The 25320-nt window shown below is 37.4% G+C and overlaps 2 protein-coding genes across 3 annotated transcripts in view; one reads left to right on the top strand and one right to left on the bottom strand.

The window, feature by feature from the left end:
- The window catches only part of DGS1 (dgd1 suppressor 1), a 145383-nt gene that overhangs the window by 86246 nt on the left and 33817 nt on the right, over positions 1 to 25320 (top strand). The gene's annotated exons all lie outside the window — the stretch shown is intronic.
- On the bottom strand, positions 4305 to 5035 carry LOC149530223 (uncharacterized). The gene is made up of 3 exons (XM_089811144.1): positions 4885 to 5035; positions 4572 to 4759; positions 4305 to 4465 (listed from the first exon to the last, which is right to left on the bottom strand). Exons 1-3 carry the CDS (start codon positions 5031 to 5033, stop codon positions 4305 to 4307), a joined length of 498 nt encoding a protein of 165 aa, XP_089667270.1. The 5' UTR covers positions 5034 to 5035.

The raw sequence follows: 25320 nt of genomic DNA, 5'->3' as shown, positions 1-25320 counted from the left end.
GGAAGTCTATTATAAATGGTGAAGTCGTTGTAGACAGAGGAACCCATAGACTGGATATAGATTAATGCTACCACTGTTGCGAAGAATATGATCAGATGTTGGGGCTTTCAAAGTCCGTAATAACTAAGATGCGATGAGTCTCAGTATTTGTTTTGCTTTGTCGTAATGCCTAAAGAAAACCATAGAGATATGAATGATAAATGTCTGAAGGTCTATGAGGATCTATCGTATTGCCCCAATATATTGTAGCATCAAATGTGAAATAATGGTAACACAAAAAGCACATTAAAACAAAGTATACGACAAGATTCAAAGGATAAGATCTCGATGAAAGACCAAGACTAGAACATCATCCTCCCTGGTATATAATGTATGAAGAGCGTGCAAAGTCAATGGATGTTATACATGGTTTTTCATTAAGCATGGAGTAGCAGCTTCGCGTAGATGAAGATATGGAAAAGGCATTGAAAGTCATAACGTGTATTCATGAACTACGATATCCTTCAGTTTGAAGATACGCAATGCCATGTTACCTTTGAAATTGGAATAGTCAGTAGAATTGGTAACAAAGACACTAATAACATCACGATGGTAACAACAACATAGCAGTTATATAAGGGTTGGATTGAGACTTTTAGACGATTCTTTGGAAGACTAGATATGCACAATTCGCACACAGAAGAGATGGTCTCTCTACATGCGATAGTTTCATAGTTATGGATTTTGGAAGCCTGTAAAACTCTAAAGACGCTTGAAGCCTTCATACACAATGATTGGATATCAACATCATGAGTTTGATGCTGAACGCAAGGAGTCGAACCTTTTGTTTTTAATTCAAAGTAGCAACTTTTTATACTCCTTTGTATTTGCTACAGGCACTTGCGGAGGATGAAGAACTTGTACGATTTGGAGTAGATTTCATGAACAAAGACTAAAGATGAGACAATAATTCAGGTTTTGAGTGAACGCACAAGGAAGGTCTTAACCAAATGGTTCAATACCTGTCATGATTACACAAGAGATGCAGTTTAAGAATCCCCATGGGATAAGCAACACAATTATATGCCTAAAGTTTTCTTAGGATATAATTTGGCTAGTTTACGCAATTAGTTTTTTAATTAGTTGTGATTTATAAAGGGACACAATAGTTGGGTGGCAACCATCTAACTATTTACTCCTTTATAAATAGGAATGTAAAATAAAACAAACCCCAATTCCTACAACTTTCATATGTAAAAAGATATATGCACATGTTTGATATATTATGTTCAATTGGTGAAGATTAAATGTTTGAGCAAAGCTTGTGGATTTGGATTACTTGATAAAAATTTATGCAATTTTGGGATAAATTTGCAGTGGATGGATCATCTGTAAGGAGTGTCTTTATTGCAATTTTATTTTCGGCAAGCATAATTATTTATTTCAATTTTTAAAGTTGGAAATATTTTTAAGTTGTCCTTTATAATTTTTTTAAAAATTCTGTAAATAATTTATATGGTAGTTAAGTGGATAGGGTCAATTGTAGCATTTTAAACTTGATCACCGCAGATATTGTGAAATATTTAATTGTTTCTGAATCTGTGTCTAGTTTGTCTCCTAACCATAGGAGTTAAAGTGCATTTTAGACTAATTTAAAAGTGCATCTATATATTTGAGCTGTCGCGTCTTGATTACTAAATTGTTTATGGTTAAAGTGTATAGAACTTTATAAAGTTGTACCTAATAACTTATGATATTGACTTTATTTACTCTTAAAATTCTGGTACTGGTCTTTACATTATTCACGATTCATAATCCATACGCTGGCAATTATTTCATACTTTTCCTTTGAAGAATTAATATATTCATTTGTTGCAATAATCCATAATAATAATTCTTTAGTTAAAGCATCCTCACCATTTACATAATCATTTACTTTTGTTCTTAATTCATAATTTGCAAGTTTGAAGTTTTCTGTAATCCTTGCCATTTGGGAAACTTTCATTGCATTCATATCCAAATCGATCTATTATAATTATCTTGGACTTAAGTGATTTGTTCAGGATTAGGTATATCCACCTTGGCCTTGCAAAGCCAGAAATGCAGGGAACTCGGATTACATTATTCAGTTCCGTCAAGTTGGCCATAACTGGTTAGATATCCCAACATCGACTTGGCAAGACTCATAGGATTCCATTTCAGCCCTCTTTCCTAGTTTTGAGCTTTGATACTCAACCGATACAAGCTATAGATTTGGATGTTTGTCTTCCATTTAGTTCACCTATTAGGAGGAATTTAGATGAGATTCTGCCACTCGCCTCTCTGCAGTAATATAGGCTCCACATCTAGTTGATTCTTATACTTTCTAGCCTAAGTGGTGGGCATAGTCCACTAGTGACTTTCATGATGATGTACTTGTTAAGGGTAGGTCACCTAGGAATAAGAGCAAGCAATGTACTACAATCAACTTTACTCTTATGGAAAATATCCGCAGTATTCTTGAGCCTCAGACATATTCAAAGGCCAAGGTATACTAAAATGGGTGTTGGTTCTCAGAACCATAGATTGGAAATCCAAGAGCTTTGCCAACTCTCTAATAGGATTACTCTGTTAGTATTGGGCAACAAACTAGAATAACTTCTTGATTCAATTTCCTTGCACTTTAGGCTTCGCTAGACTTAGGCGGGTAAACCTTCACCTTGAGCCCTATTCACTTGGTTCAAAGCTTTTCTATAGCGAATTTAAACTTTGTAAGTTCTTAAGTTGGCAAAATTTTAAACTCGATTAAAATAAAAGTTATATGAATGTTTTGGGATACTTAATTGTAAAATGAATACTTCTGAATGAAGGCAGTAGTGTTTGTTAGTTATGGATATAGCTGAATATTGGGCTTCAAGACTTCGGACACCAACTCACATTTACATAATAAAATGCAGACCAGTCTCCTATCCAGCCTTGGGCAAACAGAGTCAAACTTTCTCTAGATTCTAATATACAACCCTGAGAGACAATACTATACAGTCCAATAGTTTATAGACTAAAGCTTTAATACGCAACACAATCCCTAGTCTAATTGAATTTAATATCTTTAGGAAAACCAATTAGACAAAATTCATGTAGACAACATTTCATATGCAAACTCTGATAATCAAAGACTCGTAGTGAAATCAACTTCTTCACCATAAGTAGTAATTAATTTTTCTATAATGTTTATATTATATATATATATATATATATATATATATATATATATATATAATCACAGGGGATAAATCTGAACAAAGTATTTGAATTGCGGATTTCCAGATGAATAAAGAAAACAGGGCTCTTGCATTAAATTTGAAAAAATGAGTACAAATAGTTTGTGCTTCATTTACAATATTCAGTATACCACGACTTCAAAAACATTCTATTTCTCCTTATTTCTGTCTTTTATCTTCTCCTTGCTTCCTTCTGTTCAATACTCTTTCATTATTTATATCATTGATGTAAAAATCGCCTGAGGAGATTAATCGCCTAGGCCTGAAAAAGTTTAATCAGGAAAAATCGGGGAAAAAATCGGGAACTAAAAAACCACTAAATTTTAATAAAAAAATGCGATTTTTTTTACAGAATTCAATGTTTTTTTGCATCTAATGACTTAATTACTAACAATACATAAGAAACAATCATGTTTAGATATGTATCAATGCAAAAAGAGTTATTAATCGGTAAATTACTAACAAGTAAGTAGTGACAAGTTTTAAATTACTAACAACTAACAAGTTCACAACACATGAGAAGTATTCTCATAAATAAAGTGTCAAATGTAAAGAGTTCAAATAAGCACATCAACATGACTACAAATAAGTACAAATGTCAAATACAGGACTACATCTTCCTCTTCCCAGTCACTTTACTAGCGAGTGCGGGAGAGGGTAAAGCTCTAGAACTAGAACCCCGCAGGGTTTGTGCCCGTGTCTGTGTGTGTGCCAATGCAGGAGATGGTGTAGCTATAGAACTAGATGTCGGTATCTCCACATTCGTTGCGCGCAAGATGTCAAGGTCCTCTGCAGTAAGCTCAATGTCATCATCCTCATCATCGCCCTCCTCGATGTCATCCAAATCGATGTCATATCCAGTTCCACCCTCTTCCTCCTCCACAGCCTCCTTCGCGGCCTCCCTCTCCAAATTGGAGATGTCCTCTTGTGTAAATAAGGGAGCCTGCTCCTGTGCCGTCCAATCATAATAAGGATCTATCTCATCCAAATCAATTGGCCCAGGAGGATCTTGTTGCGCCTTTTTCATGCGCAATTTAAGATTATATTGCACATAGACCATGTCATTCATCCTCTTTTGGGACAACTTGTTTCTCTTTTTTGTGTGGATGGCCTCAAACAACTCCAGTTGCGCTCACAATGTGATGCGCTACAAGGCTGTGATAGGATTCTGAGAGCAAATTTTGCAAGATTTGGAGTGCTTGCACCCCAAGTGGTCCACCAAGCCACTGCATCACAAAAATTGTACAAGTTAGAAAATACTAATAGACAACAAAAAGTGAAACATAAATATTAATTTAGCATTTGAGATTCAGAAGTTTGTAAATGTATTACCTGGGGTTTGTGTAAGCCTTGCTCTCTTGCAGAGAGAAGTGGAGAACACCTTGCCTCCTGCTGAAGTGAAGATCTCCTGCTCAGCGATGATTTTATCTCTTGTTTCCTTGCTGGTTACCATCTTTTCGACGCACTCACTTAGGCCTCTGATGACCTCTCCATCAGGATCTGCATATGTACCATCAGCCCTAAAACCAAAAACCAAAAACAAATAAGTCTTGCAATTTTAGTACACACCCAACACCCTACGAAAGCAAAATGAACTCAAGTCTTCGTTAACTTAAATTTGAGTAAGAATGAGCTTACAGTATACCTAAAACGTGGGTTGAGGAAATATCCTGCTGCATGAATGGGTTGGTGAAGCTGATTATTCCACCTTCTATCAATGATCTGCCAAATGGGTTCATATTTGATGCTTTCCCCCTTGTAGTAATTTTTGACAGATTCTTTGGCCTTGTCCATGGCCTCATTCATATAGTTCACCCATTGGCGTTTGGTCTCCATCAACCAAACACAAAACTCTGACTAAAGGCTCAGACACCTGCAATATAAATTTGAAATTAGTTGACAAGTTACAAAATTATTATTTACTTGAGTTACAAACTTAGTATGTTATAAAGTTGTAAAGTGTAAACTAAAACTTAAAGTTTTGTAGTTACCTTTACTATTTCATCAGCCTTATCTTCAAAATATTTATCAAACACAATCCGCACAACATTCTCTCCTTCACTCTTCTTTGAAAATGTGGAAGCAAGCCATTTTTTGGAAACAAACATTTGCTTCAAAGAAGCCAAATTATCGAGAATGCTTTGCAATGTCAAAAAAATCGTTGCAAACCTTGTGATGGCAGGCCTGACAATTTCTTTGCCATCAGTGTGCTCTCTCATCAGGCTAAGGACCCATGGGTGATTGTATATGTATTTTGTCACCCGCCTTGCATCCTCCACAATTGGAGTGACCCACTCAAGTTTGCCCATGTCCCTCAAAAGAAGGTCAAGGACATGTGCTGCACACGGGGTCCAAGAGAGAGTGGGGTGCCTCTGCTGTAGGAGTTTTCTTGCCAATTGTAAAAGCAAATACTAATTAGTTTCCAACTTTTCAAATATATCAAACTATTAAAAATTCTTGTTGTGAAATTCACAATGCACATGCAACATAAAATTACGGTTTACCTGCTGATACAATTGTAGCGGCATTGTCTGTGATGATTTGCACCACATTTTCAATGCCAATCTCTAAGACCATGTTCTCCAACATCAATGCTAATGTCTGAGCATTTTTTACCTTGTTGGAGGCATCAATTGATTTTAGGAACACCACACTATCATTACAGCAGGCCAAAAAATTAATAATGGTCCTGCTCTTCCCATCCGTCCACCTGTCAGAAAGAATGGTGCAACTAAATTTTGTCCATTCTTGTTTCTGTTCCTCAACAAATGCTTTGGCCCTCTCAACAACATTTCCAATAAGCCTACAAAAACAAAATTTAGTTATGTCTTAGATTCTTAGTAATTTAAAATTGATTTAGACTTTAGTAATCAACATTCTAATTTCTAGATAAATTAATTAAAATTTAGAACTAAGTAAAAAGTTAAAAATTAAAAGGAAATTGGGTGTAATAAAATTATTTGCTTACCTGCCACCCAACACAAAACGAGAAGGGGACTTGTACCCCTTTCCTGAAACTGTCAACCCTGTGGCCAAAGCCTCCCAATAGGGACTGTCAACAACACTAATAGGAAGGTTGTTGAAAACCCAGAAATCTGCTAGTGCATTGTCCAACTGGTCATGGACCTCCTTATTCCATCTAGTGGCCTCTAATGAAGGTTGTGCACTAGGTGTGTGCCTCGGCACAAAATAGCTCCCTATCCCAGAAGCACCTGCTGATCCTGATGGTGTGGAAGTGCTAGGAGTGGGAGTGGGAGTGGAACTCGTGAAAAAAAACCACCCTGTTTGCGGACACGCGGCCCACGATAAGAGCCAGCCATGCTCTCAATGGCTGCCTCCTCCTCTTGAACATCAACGAAACTGCCCTGGGTCTCTGCTATGGCTGCCCTGACATGCAATTTATTCCGCTCTCTTTGCAATTTATTTTGCTCTCCAGCTGCGAGCAAGGCATTTGCAAACCTTTTTATTTCTTCTGTTGTACTCACAAGGATTCGTATCATGTTTTGAGATCCCTGCGATGTGATATTTGAACCGGTAAATGCCCCCGGATATTACTTTTTCACATCGAATGCAAATCACTTTGGTTGGTTCATCGGGTGCTTCATAGGCATATTTCCATGCTTGATCTCTCGCATTCTTTGGCCTGGTGCCAATGTAGCCTGAGGGGCATGGAGTCAATGGCCATTTGTCTGCCATTTAAAATTGCTGTGGGCTGCCTACACATACAAATTTTTAAAAAAAACTATAAATAAATTATAACAAGATCAAAGTTAACAGTTAAACAAAGAATTCAAGCAACATTCCAATAACAACACCAATAAATTGAAATCCAAATAACATTCAAACAAACTAGCTGCTATGGTTTCAAATTTTTTTAAAAAGGGCAAATTTTTAGCATAAATTCGATCTAGAATGGAAAAAAATGCAAATGAATGCATTTAATCTTGCTTACATTCATCAAATGCATTCCTAACTAATTAGGAATGTATTTTTATCCATTTACATGCAAGAAAAAAAAGTACAATCTCTTGCAAAAACAAAAAACAAAGATTCAAATCATTTACCTAGTAACGAAGAAATCGAATCAAAAGGCCTCCAAATGCACTTGATTCCGCCTGTTTCTTGCCAAGAACTCCTTCTCTATCCTCTCCTCTCCAAAACGCCCTAAGCAATGTAAAAACATAATGAAAAAAATGTGTTTTTTCGTCACTTTATGTTACTGCCGGGCGCGGGCGATTTTTTTTGCAAAAAATCACGATTTTTAGGCGATTTTTTAGGCGATTAATCTGTGATTTTTTGAAAAAAATCTGCAAAAAAAAATCGCGATTTTTGGGGTGACTAAATCGCCGGCCCTAAAAAATTGCGATTTTATCTCGTATCGCCGATTAATCGGCGATACTCACATCTATGATTTATATCACAACACTTTAAGGGAATGTGACTTTTCAAACTCGAAAGTCACGTCCTTTTAAAAATGACACCCCTTCATGAATAAAATATTATAAATATTTATTTTAATTAGTGTTCTTTTATATTGTCGTTTCCTTATATTATTGTTTAATAAAATGGCTTCTATGTATCGTTTGAGGATGATGCTCTCAAATCATTCTCCAGAAGTTTAGTCACTGTACTGAAACTATTTCCATATTCAACACTTGCTATGCTCTCGATCTTCATTACAACACTATTGAGAAGATCATGCCTGCTCAGCCTGCTACTGTGACAACCTCAGCCTCTTTGTGGAATTTGTGTGTATGGCGGCACAGCAGATTTTCTTTGCAAAACCTCATTCATTGTGTCGAACAATAGCAACCGGTTCAAACGTCAGGCATATGCTTCCTCAAGATTAATATATTTCTTTTCTAATTCATGGACAATTTGAGAGTTAATTGAGAAATTGCTAGGAAAATACAAATCCATGCTTATATCTTCTTCCTCGCCTTCTTTAGCAGATGACTAGCCGTGAAAAGATTCTATGCTGCTGCTTTTATATTTTAGTGCCTCTAAATACCGAGTGCTGAATGGATACCATTTATGGCAGGGTCATTTCTTTGCATTTTAATCTTGAATCACTCGTAAGATGAGTTGTAATTCCATGCAAGGTAAGGTATCAATCGTTCTTATGTTTGAAAGATCGATCTCATGAACCTACGATATGCAGAACTTGTTTATTTCATCATTGCACTGCAATATTCCTGGCTAGGTGATAGACTTAATTATCTCAAACCTTTTATCTGATTCCTCTATCTACTATCAAATCATAGCTGCAAACCCTTTATCTTTTAGACAATTTTCTGTCAGGAAAATTTAGTACTGGTAAGTGTTTTAGTTTCATATTCCTCTCATTACCTTCGTGATCAATATTCCTTCAAATGTTTGCTGACTGCTGCTACATACTTATAAACTTCTGTGCACTTTGGTGATCGGTTTAAACTTGGGAGTTATTTTGTAAGAACTGAATGAGACAACCCCCACAATTGAAGATCATTGGATTTCCAAGAATCTATACTCGGACTGCAAAAAAGATTATTCCCACCACGCTGCTGCGGCTGCTATCCATTTGCAAGTATGGCAAACACACTCGGTTCCTGAGTGGTGAATGATTATGACCTTAAAAGAGATTTTTCTGTCCCTGCTCGTCTATCCTGCAACCTCTGTTCTTGATTATTCTTGTCTTCCTCTGCAATAACACAATGCTTTGAATTGACTTCCTCGGACTTGAGGCCTGAGTCTCGCTAATGCTTTGGATAGTATGATAAAGTGTCCAGCCCGTGAGTGGTTCCTCTAAGCAGTAAGAGATAAATCAAAGCAAAATCCAGTTTAGATGATTCTGAAAGAGACTACTGTTATATAAGCAGAAAATAGAGACGTGCACTTTTGTAAAACTTGACAAATTCTTGTCTTCATAAACTTGACAAAGGTAGCTTGCATATACTGTAGGGTCGATATGTGTTGTATTATCTAGATAAGCTTTTCAAATGTTTCCTCCAAGAGGCTAATAATAGCCTTCTTTTTTGTGCACCTACTTTAAAGCATGACAATGAAGTATGCAGGTCTAAGCAGATTTATCTTTGATTCAAATTCTGTAATAAAGTTGTGATATAGCTGAATAAGTGTATCATCACCCCGAAAATTGCTAATGATCAATCGTATAAGAAATGATATTAAAGGTAAACTTAAAAAAGCAGCAGGAGAGAAAGCTCGGATGAAGCCTCAATTTGCCAAAATTAGGGCTTCATCAATGGAAACATGCTATGGTAGTTGAAGATCAAAGTCTCTTGAAAAACAACACGTGTGTTGTTGTCAGATTTTCCACTAGGGAAGGAGTCCGTTGGTTGCAAATGGGTACATAAGATCAAGTATAAGATTGATGACACACTTGATAAGTTTAAGGCACAATTATTAACTAAAAGGGTTTTCACATAAAGAGGGCTTTGACTATGAGGAAATTTGTGTTCCTTATACCAAAATGAGTACCATTCTTCTTGTCTTTGCTCTTTCAACTCAGTTTAGATGGAAAATTCATCAGTTGGATGTCAAGAATGCTTTTGTCGATGATGATTTGTAGAAAGAGGTCTAGATGACATAGCCTCCAAGTTTTCATGTGATAGGTAAAGATCATCGGGTTCACAAATTAGTAAAGGCTCTCTATGGCCTCAAATAAGATCTCTGTGCATGGTACATCAAGATTGATAAGTATTTGATTGATCAAGAGTTTCAATGGAGTCCTAATTCTAATTTGTGTTATGCTTGCTAGTGGCGAGTTTCTCATTCTCCCGCGATGACACCTGTGATATCTCTTGCAACTACTCTCTGCATCACAAGATTTCTCTTTCATTGCCTGTGTTGCCTCCATGGCTACTGAATGTAGGTTCTCTCGTGTTTGTCGTTGGTGTCTTGGTGTCCTTGTTTCCCTTGCAATCGTCTAGTTGGCTCCACGGTGGCTTCGACCTTGCTGCCTGGCCATTTGTTTTATTAAGTTCTGTTTGGTTTTGTTGTCTGCTCACTGCTCGTCATTATTGTATGCCGGTTTCTGCGTGTTGGCTCACTCTCTTCTTTCAGTGCAAGTTCACTTTGGCCTTACATCATGATCCCAGTGTGTTTTTCCTACATGCTTTTTCCGTTGTGGTTGCTTTGTTGTCAGGTTTGCACTTGGGTGTTTGTTGCGGCTCGGTTTTGTGTTGCTCATGGTGTGTGCTCAATTTTCTGCAGTCAGGCTTTGTTTTCCTCTCTTCTCTGTGTCTATCTTCTCCAAAGGTTGCTTGCAACATTGGTGTTTGGCTTCCCTACAAATCCTCGTTTTGTGCTCAGCTTTGTTATCCTCTACCACCGTGGTTGGGCATTGCTATCTTGTGGCTTTTGTGGTCTCCGTATGTGTGCTGATAGATGTTGTTGCCCACATTGACACTGGTTACTGTAACAGGTCACGCTCTTGTTGTTTGCTCGGTTGTTTGAGATGGCATCCTGCTTGTGGCAAGGATGTCCATTCCAGTCCTGTTGAAGATGTTTCTTAGGGACCACCTCTTATTCACCACACTTATAAGAGGAAGCCTTTGATAGATACTACATTGTTATAGGAACTGTTAGATAGATTGGATGAAGTGGAAACAAAGAACGTAATCCTCAAGGGTAGAATTGATGCTATACAGGTTGAGAATACAAAGCTCAAGATAAGAATCTCACCGACTTCTGCCTTTGTCTTGTCTATTATCATAGAACTTCTGCCTTTGTCTTGTCTATTATCATAGAATTTGTAGATTGTAAATAACAACTTGACTCACATGTTGAGCAAGTTTTAGAGATCAAACAACTTAAACAAATGCAACAAATTTTAGACAACAAACAAAACCTATTTTAGTTTTAAAATTGAATCTCAACTGAAATCCTAGGCTACTGTTTGCAATTGGGAATGGCCCTTTAGCTTTGCTTCCTCCTTTGATTGGGGTAGAGGCCATAGTCCAATCTAAGCTTGTTGAGGAAAGGACTTGGAGAGCATGGGAACTTAACTTGAAAGTTCGCAGTCTCCCACTAGTTGACACTTCAAATCTGCTTAATAGGGCAGATGCATTCCTTAGAGATCAACTTCATCTTTTTGATATCTCTCTTGATAGGGCTTGGATTGGCTATGACTCCACCCCATTCCTTTACTTCCATAATCTCTCTGATAGACTTTGTGTGCTCAAAGCTAGAAGAAAGCTCTACCCCTTTCCTTCAAAGGTCTACCTAGATGAGGATCTCACTAAAACACACACTGCTGAGTTAAAACAAGTGCGGGGTCTTGTAGCAGATGCCAAAGATGTGATGACAAATGGGTTGTCATTAGGGACCGTAGAGCTGTTATTTGGATACCTCTCCCCTTGTTTGGGAAGCTAGGCCGGCCGTTATGTCCAAATGATGGTTTTGGTGGTAGGAGGTCAGTGTAGAGCACCCTAGTGATTCCTTACTTGTCCACTACTAGAATGGCAATGGTACCTTATGTTCCTTACCTAGTCTTTTTTAGCACGCTCTTGGTCCCATCGACATTCTCTTCGCCATTGAGACTCACGAGAGCCTCGCCCGTCCTTTTCTAGGTCTCTCTAGTTATCAACAGTTGTTTGCTTTCAGGGATGAGGTCAGGTGGTCTTGGGGGGTCAAGAGTTCGAGTGGGGTCACTTGCTTGGTTAGAGACCGTCTTTTCAACACGACTTCCATTGCGCATTCTGACTCTTCTGCTAGATTCATGTGGATCGGTGTCGGTCGGACATCATTTTCAGGGACAACTTCATTGTGGTTTGCTACTTTTGTCGAACTCGTATTATGTCGTTTACAACCCTAAGAGTGGGGAACCTTTTAAGGATCTTTACGAGCTCATTGTTAGGTCCTCTGTCTTGGGTGGTGTCTTCGTCTTGGGTGATTTTAATGCATAGACTAGGGACCACTAGACTCCCCTCCATGATCGTGGGTCCAACTTTGTTTTCTTTGTGAAGATTGATACAAGCACTATTGCCTTGTAGCGTCTCTTTGCGGATTGCTTGGGCCCGTTTACTAGATATGGCTGCCATCCTCTTCAGCTATGTGAGTCCTTAAACTTGGTGATTTTGAACTGGCTCCCTTGTTTTCCAAGTTTTGAGCATTTCACTTGCTAGAACCACTTGGGAGTGTGAGTGTTGTTGATTATGCGCTCACTTGTGCCTCGTTTATCCCCTTCTTTAGCCACTTCACTGCCTCTCGCCTCCCTTTGGCCAACCATGCCCTCCTTAGCCTCGCCGTTCCAGTTTTCATCCCTGCTCCCTCCCCTCACCCCTTCGTCTCCTTGCTCAGGCCCCCTCCACCTCTTGGGGTGGCCCCCGCCGCCATCACCTCCTCCACTTGTGCTGCTCGCACTCCTTTTGCTTTGCCGAGAGGGACCATGACCTCTTCCTCCACCACCTTAGACGACTCCTTCCCCATGACTCTTTTATCTAACCCCATGGACGCGCTCTCCATGTTTTGCTTGTTCTCTGTTGTGTTTTAGGACCCTTCCTTCCTCTCCATCCCCAATTGCTCTTCTGCCCTATATTGCCAACCCTTGCGCAATAGCATTGTCCCTTGAATCAGTGGTTTGATGAGGATTGCAAGTCCTTTCACCGCTCAATTCGTTCTTCTTTCTTCACTTCCTCCCCTGGGCATGATCAATTGGAGATTGACTATGGCCACCTTCTTGGCCATAAGAAGCAGAATTTTACTTCTATGCAGTTGAAATCTCTTTGTGCCTCTCTTCTTCGATCTTCGCAACGCTTTTGGCATACCCTTTCAATCATCAACAACCTCCCCCCTCTACTTTGGATCATAGAGCGCTGATTTCCCAAACCTCCACTCTATGATCCAACCAACAATTGCTTCACCTCAGGCCTCTTCCTAGTTGCCACCTTTTCACCTTGTGCAACCTTAGTGGGGCTGGCAGATATACGAGTAGCAACAGGTGTGTGGGTGAGGAAGGGTTCCAGACGGAGTTCTTCAATCTTGGTCTCACAGTTCTTGGCTCCTTTCTCATGTTGCTCTTTAACAAGGCTCTGTGTATTGGCTTTCCAGACTCTTGGCCGTGACACATCATCTATCCAATTTATAAGACTAGGTCAGTCTTAGACCCCGACAACTGCAAGAGTGCTATCAAATTTCTGGATTTGATTGTGTATAATTTTTTTACATCAACGTTTCGGATCATACTACATGATCCATCATCAGGATGCTAGAGAGAAAAGAGAACATGAAAAATTAGAATGCAAATCCAACCAGCTGAAGAAATAGAAGGGAGGGGGAAGGGGAGGAGAGAGAGTTAGTTGATGAGACATGCCACCTAACTCATAAGGAGAAAAATGAATTAAAAATAAAAATAAACCAAGGGGGGAATAGAAGGGGGAAAGAAAGACCCCAATTAGAGGAAGCCACCAAGCACAAAAAATAACTTAAGAAGAGAAAACCGAAGGAAAAGGATCGAAGAGAGAAAAATACACGCACCGACGAACTAAAGGTGCATCAACTTGAATAAAACCAAGCGAGCAAGAACAAAGAAGCTGATCATTCTTCCTCTACTAAGCATCATATCTGCTTAGAGAGGACGCAAATTGTGTTCAGGGAAGACAACTTCGCTAAAAGAAAGCTCAAGGAAGCCATTGTCATCAATGATAACCCTTCTAACCTCAATCGCGATGAAGGATGGACCTTAAGCAGTTCTTGGCATCCTTTGTTATCCTCCCTTCGCAAACCGCCGCGCTCTTAGCTCTCTTTCTTGTCGCGTCTCCCCCTTCTTCGAGCTTCCCGTTGTCCCTTCCTTCCCCTCTGGCTCCTTCTTCTCCCTTCTCTCCTCTCCCCCCCCCCCCCCCCCCCCCCACACCCTTTCTCCCATGTCCTGGCCCTTCGACTTGGTGAGCTCATCGTTTTCTTGTTTTTTTTATTTTTATTTTTTATTTTACCGTTTTTCAGTTAGTGTTTAATTTTCTTTCCTTTGTTTTCTCTTTTGCATATGCGTGTGCTTTTCTTTCTTTTTTATTTCCCTATTTTAACCTTGTGGTCGTCTTCTCGGTTTCAATTTTTTGGTATGTTGGCATTTTTTCCTTTGCTTTAGCCACACTCAGTGGTTTCTTGGTCTGTCTCATTGTTATTTTCCCTTGCTCTTCAATGTGTGGTTTCGCTTAATTTCGTGGCGCCCCTACCTCCTTTTTTCATTTTTCACTTTAATTTTTTTCTCTCTTTCATCCTTTTATTTATTTATTTGTGTTTTTTCTTCTTCGGGGTTCTTTGTTTTAGTTTATAGGCTTATATAGATTCTTATATATTTTTTAATTTTTTATTTATTTTTTGATCGTTATAGAGATTTATATAAATATGCTATAATATTACTACATATATATATAAATATATACCACAATATCTTTAATAAAAAATTAAATTTTTTTTTTTTCCTCTTCGTGGTTTCTTGTTTAGGTCTATAGGCTCACATATATATATATATATATATATATATATATATATATATATATAATATTGTGATATATATTTAGATATACTTGTAACAATATTGATATATATATAATTTCTATTTTATTCGCACATATAGAAGTAACCATAACATTTACATATATATATATATATTCACATATATATGTATACATATATACATGGATATATATGTTTATATATACGCATATATAGTTATATATATATATATATATGTTTTTACATATATATATGTATATATATAAATACGTCTACACATGTATATATGTATATTTATATGTATATACAGATATATATGTATATACACATTATTATACATATATACATGTATATATGTATATACACATACATACACGTATAGACATGCATATATACATTTTTCTATATTATTCTTTTGTCTATTTTTTTCCTTTTTTGTTTTTGGTTGTTGTATTTTCTTTCTTTATATGTACGAGTGTTTGGGTTCTCAGTTCTCCCCCTTTATTCTTTGTCGTGCTCGGTGGATTTTATATATTTCTTTCTTCTTTTATGGCTTAGTCCCCTTCGATTTTTTGACTTTTCTGTAATTTTACATTTCTTGAGCTTCTTTGTTCTTGCTCGCTTGGTTTTATTCAAGTTGATGCACCTTTAGTTCGTCGGTGCGTGTATTTTTCTCTCTTCGATCCTTTTCCTTCAGTTTTCTCTTCTTAAGTTATTTTTTGTGCTTGGTGGCTTCCTCTGATTGGGGTCTTTCTTTCCCCCTTCTATTCCCCCCTTGGTTTATTTTTATTTTTAATTCATTTTTCTCCTTATGAGTTAGGTGGCATGTCTCATCAACTAACTCTCTCTCCTCCCCTTCCCCCTCCCTTCTATTTCTTCAGCTGGTTGGATCTGCATTCTAATTTTTCATGTTCTCTTTTCTCTCTAGCATCCTGATGATGGATCATGTAGTATGATCCGAAACGTTGATGTAAAAAAATTATACACAATCAAATCCAGAAATTTGATAGCACATTAGCATGGATTGTGGAAATCTAATAGATCTAACTGCAAGAGTATCAATATCGACATACTTTTGCCAAACTATATGGTACATTGTTGGACACCATTGTTTCTAGGGAGCTTGATCTTCGACATAGTCGGGTCAGGGGGTTGGTTGGTTTACGTACAGATTTCTACACCATGGATCATATTTTGACTTTATTGATTATCATTGAGGAGGCTCGACATCGCTTATGGAAGGTCGACCGCTATTTTGTAGACTTTGGCAAAGCCTGACTCTATTCCTTAGACTATTCTCTTCTAGAGACTTAGAGACATCGAGCTTTCAGAGACCTGTTTGGCTTCCATCATGAGGCTTTAGGAGTGTGTGATTGGCAGGTTTACAACTCAGCAGGGATTTTCAGATCCTATTGAGAGCACTATTGGGGTGAAGCAGGGTTGCACTCTCTCCCCCACTATTTTTGGCATATACATCGATGAGTTGGAGTCCTTCCTTTAGGATATCTTACTCCTAGGGTACGGTTGTTACTTACATCAGGTCCTGATATCTATTTTCTCTTTGCTGATGACATGGTTCTTTTGGCCTCTTCCCTTGAGGGGCTTCAATGGATTTTTGATGGCCTTGCCTCCTTTTGTGACATGAGACAATTAGTTGTGAACTTGGGCAAGACTTGGGTGGTGGTCTTCAACTGGTTGAAGACCTCACACCTCCATTTTTACTATTAGGGTCATGAGATTAAGATTACTTCGTCCTATACTTATCTGGGGGTCAAGATCTCTAGGTCCCACTTCAAATTGAGATTTACTATGCAACCCAAGATTAACAAGGGCCTGGGTTCACTTGCTATGCTTGAGCAACAGTGCTTCAGACATCACTTCTAGGAACCTTGATGTCCCTATTGGACTTGCTGGTTAGATTGATAGTTCTCTATGGTTTTATGGTTTGAGGGCCCTCTCTCTTGGAGTCCAATTGGGCTTTAGTTAAGAGAGTCCAAATCCTCGTGCTTCGACGTATCCTCAAATGTCATAGATCCACTCCTTGATTGGGGACCATCTTCGATCTTGTGTTGTTTATTCATCGACTCAAGGCTTTGCAGACTCCTCAGAGGGCCATGATAGATACTCCTACTTACCATATTACACCTCAGTAGAGTTCGTCGAGTTTGACCCCACTGGTAGAGCCTTTTGCTGGTTCTCTTAGGCTTCTGCCCTTGATTCTATTGGGATCTCGATTGACCGCTTTCCCCCATTTCAACTTTCCTTGGACACCTTGACTCACCTTCTTCCTTCCCTACTAGGATCTGAATGGGTTCTTTAGGGCTGATATCTACAGACAATACATTATTGTGACTTGGATAAACCCTCCGGGAGGTCTCCTACCAAGGATGGCTTTCTATGCTGAGCACTACATAGATATTTTGGATGGGATCATTATTCGCCCTTTTTACCTCACCCACCAATGATCCCATGTTCTTGTCATTTCTTTGGGTTCTTTTTTGGTGGGCTCGCACCAGCTCTACGTTTAGACAGACCATTAGATTGCCAAGGAGGATAGGATCTATCACCTCTGCTCCCTTTGGGAGTTGGAAGCCGAAACACATTTTATTTTTCGTTGCTTTGCTTATTAAGAGATTAGGGGAAGATTTTACTATCTATTTAGAGTGTAGGAGCCTATCCTCCTCCTTCAGATACACTGAGGAATAGAGTTTGGCACTTTATCTGTAGGTTGCCTTGCGCCTTTGTTTGCTCCTCAGGGCCGCACCAGATTTATGAGACTTCGTTGCGGTTACACTCGACAGCTCCACCCTACCTTCAGTGGTTCCTTGAGACAACTTAGGACTTGTACTCGCCTTCGGTGTTAATGTTGTAACTCCAGTTGGATTGCATTAATCTAGAGATAGTCCTTCTATGGTTATTAGTTAATCATGAGTTAGATAAACTCACATGAATCTAATATATATATATATATATATATATATATATGCACACACACATATACATATACATGTACACATATACATACATACATATATATATATATATATATATATATATATATATATATATATATACACTTTGTGTTAATATTGTCTAATAGTTATTAAGTTAAATTTACCATAGAGACATGTCTCCTCTATACATATTTATACGGCATTCGGTTTGCATTTGGAACTCACAGAAATAAAGAGTAGTGCTATTACATTTGCGGAGAGGGAGTTATTTATAGAGAGTTAAAGGTTGTTATTTGATAGACTACCAAACATCAACACTCAAGGTCATTATTTGATAGACCAAACATGTCTCCTCTACACATATTTATACAACATTCAATCTGCATTTGGGACACACAGAAATAAAGAGCAGTGTTGTTTTATTTGCAGAGATCTATTCCATCAACATTTGGTTCAGGCCTTATCCTTCGGTTCTTGGGTATTAGGCTCTTCTCCTGGCTTCTTGCTTCTTGTTTGGTCTTTTAGCAGAGACTGTTTGGTGTGCCCGCTACTGGCTGTGGCTCTATTGTACAATTCAGTCCATTAGATTTGTTTGTGGCCTCTTTGGACATTGATAATTTTATTGATAGAATTATTGTAATTGATGTCAAAAGATTTCGTGAGCATGAACAAAACTACATGTTTCAGCATAATCAATGTCAAAGCAAATAAATATATGAATCAATCAACTTCCCAATGATGAAAATGGTGCAAGGTGAAGTATTTGTTGTGGCGCAGCAATAAGACAGTTTATGAAGAGTATACATATTAAAGTATATACAGATCTATTTGGATTAAAATGAAATGAGAACGTAAAGCAAGCTTTAATGTGATGGCTATGGCAGAGATAAGCAACAGTAATATAAAGCACTATTAAAGAAGCCACTATTATTTGTAGAGGAGTCTACATATCTTGATGGAAAAGTCATTGTAGAGGAGAGAACAGCAGATAAAAGTTCAACCATTAAAATCAAGCAGCAATTATATGTTGTAGGGCAGATGGATTCCACATGCCACATCACCGGCTATGAAAAATTATCTGTCAAAATGGAGACCATATTGTGGGATACTATCATAACGGTGAAAGAACATAAGAAAGCAAATATATCCCAGTACTATCGCATGGAAGTAATGTGAACAAAACAGCGATACAAAGGCTCAACGTATATGCAAACAAAGACAATACCGTGTCACTTGTCTATGGAGGATCGTTGTGTAAGATATCATTGATCGAAGGCTGTTATGTTGTTTTCTGTAGAGTTTTCAACAAACAAACAAAACAAATATCCATTGACTTTGAGAAAATCTGTATGTATCAATCATGCACAACAGAGAGTTCAACAGAGAGTCATTGTAGAGGAGAGAACAGCAGATAAAAGTTCAATGAGAAAAACCAATCAGCAATTATATGTGGTAGGGCAAATGGATTCCATATGCCACATCACCGGCTATGAAAAATTATGTGTCAAAATGGAGACCATATTGTGGGATACTATCATAACGGTGAAAGAACATAAGAAAGCAAATATATCCCAGTAATATCACATGGAAGTAATGTGAACAAAACAGTGATACAAAGGCTTAACGTATATGCAAACAAAGACAATACCATGTCACTTGTCTATGGAGAATTGTTGTGTAAGATATCATTGATCAAAGGCTATTATGTTGTTTTCTGTGGAGTATGTTGTTTTCTGTAGAGTCTTCAACAAACAAACAAAACAAATATCCATTGACTTTGAAATAATCTGTATGTAACAATCATGCACAACAGAGATGGTTTGAATATCACCCAATGCATATATTGTATATGAACAAGTAGCCATGAAAGTTCGGAAAGCAATGGACCAGTCAACAAATTCATGTCATAACAGTGACTATAGATTTGAATGCAGAAATATTTGTTTAAAAGTATAAGCAGTGATTAAGCAAGACAAAGACCATACATTACCATCGAAAGCGTGGATGCCACACCATAAAAAGTTGAATATGTCAATAACGCAAGAGGCGACAATGAAATAAATATTGTAATAAAATGAATGTGCCCAGCGATAATCATATTAACAACATATTGAAGACAACGTATGTGAACACAATCAAAGAATAGTAGGTATACACTGCAACAAGTTTCTCCTATGAAGCCAAAGTATTCAGTGATATTTCATCTGAAGGTCAAATTGTAAAACGGTGGACAGAGCAAAATTGTGGATACATGGTGGCACACATAAGTTAAATACATGTCTATGATCAGAGTTAAACTGACAATCAAGAAGCAAACCGGTGAAGAGAAATATCTTTTACAAGAACATATCCAGTCAGGGAGGAATTGTCCATTCAGCAATTAATAAACACTCACGAGAATCCATATAGGATCGAAAGCAAAGAAATATAGAAGAAATATTCAGTCTGGCCTCAATGACTTTAATGGCAATCATGGGTAATGTACCAGCATAGCTAGGTTAAGGTTGTGATATATATTTAGCAGAGATGTCAGACAAAATAATAAGTGATAAAATATGCAACAGATACACAAGTATGTGCATAAGAAAGATATGAAGTCAATGACAAAATCAATAAATTTGAAGCCCGATAATCAGGAAGGAGGGTGCCAAAAACAAATCAGAATATCAAGCTTATACGTTAGAAAAGAGTGACAGCAGAAGAAATCTGCAATGAATTGAGAAGATAATTATCCCATCGGTGATTTAAATAAAACCAAAAAAGGTTATCTTAATTGAAATGGTGCAAATTTTTTGTAAGAGATGCATCTCTCACAAAGAGTCATAACTCTTTATTGAAAAATGAAGAGTATATGAAGAGAAGCGTAGGAAGTGAATGAAATGTGTGTGAAGATTTGAGAAGTGAAAGAAGGGGAATATAGAAGTAAGATATGAAGATAGAAGAAGGTTCAGAAGATATATCAGAAATATAAAAGTGTGTAAGCAGATATAAAAGAATATATAAAAATAATAATAATGGAATATATGTAAGGCAGATGTGTGAAGTCAGAGAAGAAAAATAGTGAAGAATTGAAAAGAGCAGATATAGAAGAAAGAAGAAAGAAATAAAAAGAATAAAGATTAATTTTATATATATATATATATATATACATATATACAGACTTGTTATATTTGATATATACATTGAAGGCAAATAGTAGAAAAGCAAAAGGACATTGGCTGACTTCAAAAGGAGAAAGGAGAATATAAATTCATACAAGATAAGAAAGGAAAACCGTGTGATGAAATTATCCATCATCAGTTGAATAAGCAACATTGACAAGGTGGAAGAATAGTTCAAGGGTAGTGGGTCGATGCTCACGAAGACAGGAGTGTGGGAGTTGGTGCTTCCAGTATGTCAGAGCTTGTGAAGTTTGGGAGTTGAAGCTTCTTGTGAGTCAGTGCTGATAAACAAAGGGGTTGGAGCCTCTAGTAGGTCGAAGCCTACAATACATTGTAAAAGAACAAAGCTTATATAAAAGCATTTATTGATATGGTTTTCTTCCACATTGTGTTACCAAAACCGCAGATTGGAATCCTACGAGCCTTGCCTGCTCTATATTAGGATATCCAACCGGTTAAGGCCAACTTGACGAGATTGATCAATGTGATCCAAATCCCCTGCGCTTCCGGCTCTGCAAAACCGAGGCGGGTGTACCTGATCTTGGACAAAACACTTAGATCCAAGACACTTAAAATAGATCAATTAGAAAGTGAATGCGATGAAAGCTTTTAAAACAACAAGAATTATAGAAAGCTTTAAGATTGCAAATTGTAAATTAAAAATAAAAGTAAATAATTGTATGAATCTTTTTAAAATAAAAGTGATTATTATAGAAATAAAAGTGATTAGTATAGATGATTGCAATGAATGGATATATTAATTCTTCAATGGAAAGAAATGAAACAGTTGCCAGCATATGGATTATGAATCAGGAGTAAAAGACTAGTGCCTAATTAAATGGGCAATCAGAGTCAATATTATAAGTCGAGATGCACAACTTTATAAAGATTAATATATTTAACTATAAACAATTTTAATAATTCTGACGCAACGGATCAATTATGTAAATGCAATTTAAACCAGTCTAAAATGCTCTTTAACTCTAGTAGAGGCAAATTACACATAAATACGGGAACAATTAAGTATTCCATAATATCTATGTTTAACAAATTTAAAATGCAATAATGACCCATTCCACTTATCCGAATATTAAAATATTAATAGAAAATAATAAAAAACATTTATACAGGACACAACTTAATAAAAAATTAAAACTCTAATGTAAATAAATTAAATAAGTATTTCTTACTTATTTGGAAATAAAATCGTACTGGAGACACTCCTTACAGATGATCCATCCAATACAACTCAACTCCAAACTCGCACAAGAATTCAATTGAAAATCCACCATCCACAGGCTTAGTTCAAAAATTTATTTATTTACCATTGGAAGAATAAAATATATCATAAAGCATGGGATATGTAAAATTTAAAATACGAATATTAAATTGTCTAGTCTCTCCTTTGTTTGGCTTTTACATCTCATATTTATAATATGAGTAAGGGGGATCAGTTTCTTTTCTAAAAAACGCACCCTTTCAGAACACATAACCGACCATTATTAAATAGTAGCATAACTTAAGCAAAATAATTTAACATAATTTAAAATTTTCCAAAATTGGACCCGCGGTGACTATAGTTTCCATCGCACAATCTCTTGCAGCGTCATCGGGCAGTAATATCCTTCAAAAGGTATTTTTTATTCAACTCGCGAATGGCAGAAAAACATGGACGGCACAACTTCAGCAAATATACCATCACATTGCTGTAACGTCATTCATTTCACCGGAGGTATTGCTGGTGCATCTTCTTAGCATCATGTCACAGACTTTATGCATACGGAAACCGCTCCAGGATTCCTCTCTCTGCATGCATACATGCTCTTATCCTCACAGATTTTCACTGCGACTATTATCCTGACTGCTTTCTGTGATCATGTGGACCATATCCTTCATCGCTTTAACAGCCGGGTTCGAAATCTGAGCCTCCATGGTGATTTTTCTTCCTGCAAATAACATAACTCAATATTAGAAATCCATCATTGGTGACAAATAATATGCTTCATACACTCTGAGGACCCTGCCACATGTCTTTTCTGCTGACAGCTCTTCCAGCAAGCAAATAATTTTGTTGATTCTTTCCACGTTTGCTTCAATTTGCTCCTCAATATGATTAGATGGAACCATTTCATCTATATATTCTGGCAAACCATCCATGAATTCTAGGATTGAAGCCATTGATCTTTCATCTACCATATTCGGTATTTCTTCAGCATTTCTGTTGCTTCTAATCATGGTTAATGGTACCTCTGTGGATTTCACACTAACCTTTCCTAAATCAGTAGCAGAATCCAATGGCAAACTGTCACAAACAGAATCAACATTTCCATCATCATTGCCACTTGGACCATGTTCAATTTCCACACAGTTTAAGTGGTCCGCAGAAACTCCAATATTCCATTCCCTATGTCCTTCAGCTTGTACCAAATTCTCATGCATATTCATTTCAAAACTTTCAATAACTCTATCAAGTGCAAGTCGTTTACAGGTTTTACTGAAGAAAGCTTTGCATTGCCCCTCACTTTTTGTTGCAACATGTTGAGAGATCTTCCTGAAGTCTTTACCAAACATTTCCAAAGAAATCACAAAAAGCTGCCTCTCATTGTCTGTCCACTGAGAATCAAATTCCTCAATCATAGATTTTGGAGATTGTGAGCTTTCAACTGCTTTTAATTTATCGAAAACTTCTGTACTAATATTTCTTCCAGCGACTGAACCTGAATTTACTGGAGGGTTTTCCAAGCTTTTTGAATCAATAGAGACAATGTGACTGCTCTGAACATTTTTACTTAAATCTCTACAAAAAGCCCTGCCATCCTTATTGCACAATCTTGTAGTAGATGGAATAGGCAACTTGTCAATGCTGACAATTGACACTCCCCTGCGCTGACTATTTTGAGGAGTTGTATGAACTAGATATGAAGATGGCTGTGAATAATCTCTCCGATTCCTGAGTTGTTGCCTATGCCGCATCATCTCAAACTCTTCAGATTTTTGATTCTTGTAGTAGAACTCAATACAATCTGCAACTGTTTTGTGTTCTATAAAGGATGCAATTTTCTGAAAATTCTTGGGAAATGAATTTTTTTTTTCCAGAAATATCCTCTTCTCCTCGGGGGTCCATGGATTTATAGTCTTCCGTTCCTTTTCAACAGCAACAGGATCTTCAATTAAAGCATTATTACTTACTAACCTTTGTATGTTTCTTTCTTTCTCGTCCAATATCTGAGATGGCATTTTAAGGTGTGGTCTCTGATAACAACCAAAAGGCTCTGCCAGCAGCCTTTGCATTGTCTGCAATTCATCAGAAACTGCATCAACCTTTGCAATACCAGAAACTGAGAGGTGTAATCGATAACATGTGCATTGGGAAGGCATCTGTGTCCCATTCCTGCGCTCAATATCCAACTTCTTAACACTCTCTGTACGATCAGTCCACTGACAGATCCCAGCCTGCTCTTGTTTCCATGTCTCCCTTAATGCACAACGCTTGAGGACGAGTACAAGCTCCCTGAATCTAAGAGACATTTTTTTCTGTGATAGCATATCCTCCAGCTGTTGCTTAATTTTATTTTTGTCTTCTATACTATCCTCCTCAGAATGCACTTGTTTGCACTTACCAATAGAGACCATACCAGTGGCAGCTTCACATTCAGAATCAAGAAGAAGACCAGCAAATGCTTGGGCAGCATGCTTCGCTGATTCCAAATTTTGATCATACAAATCTCTCCAACACTTATCATTATCCTTTTTACTTAGAGCTTCATAGATGCTTCCCAGTTGGACTTCACCATTCATTAGAAAGCTCTCAGAATTAATACTGGAGTAGTTAACTTCTGTTGTCCTGTCTAGCTCAGAAAATGATGCTGCTGATAATGACCTTTCATTAAGGCTGCTGCCATGCAAATTGCATTGATTAGCTTCCACCAGCTCATCATCTTCTTTAGAGGTAACTGAAGCTGTACGCAAAGAACAAGATGGATAGCAAGCTTTGGATGATACATGCATCTTGGAATCCCCTTTGGATGGTACTGCAACTTCACACAAAGAAGTTTCACAAATTCCAGAAAGCGGTCTTTCTTTCTGTTCATCCCTTGCTGCATTTTCTTGCACCCTCTTCTCAGAAGCATGCAGAACTCCTCCTTTTTGTCTAGGCACCCACAACACCAATCATATTTTGCTTACTTATCAAGATAAAAAATGGAAACTAGAAATTTTAGGCTCCATCACTACGTAAATCTTATATCATTGTGTTCGTGTGCATAATTCTTGATTTCAGCATTTAAAGTTATTGAAGCTAATTATTTGGATAAAAGTTTTAAATTGGCAAATTTGTTATTATACTAATTCACCCCCCTTCCCTCTTAGTATAAACATGTGCTCGTCATTTATCTTATCTTACCTTATTTTTGTCATCTATGTTGATGAGCTCATCATTACTAGTAGTGCAACACATTTGGTCAAGCAAGTCGAACAAAATTTGTGCCAGACATTTGATATGATAGATTTGGG

The sequence above is a fragment of the Cupressus sempervirens genome, chromosome 11 (assembly GCF_028749045.1).
Source record: "Cupressus sempervirens isolate cs-2001-9-10 chromosome 11, ASM2874904v1, whole genome shotgun sequence".
Lineage (NCBI taxonomy): Eukaryota > Viridiplantae > Streptophyta > Pinopsida > Cupressales > Cupressaceae > Cupressus > Cupressus sempervirens.
This window is presented reverse-complemented; position numbering and strand designations above follow the sequence as displayed.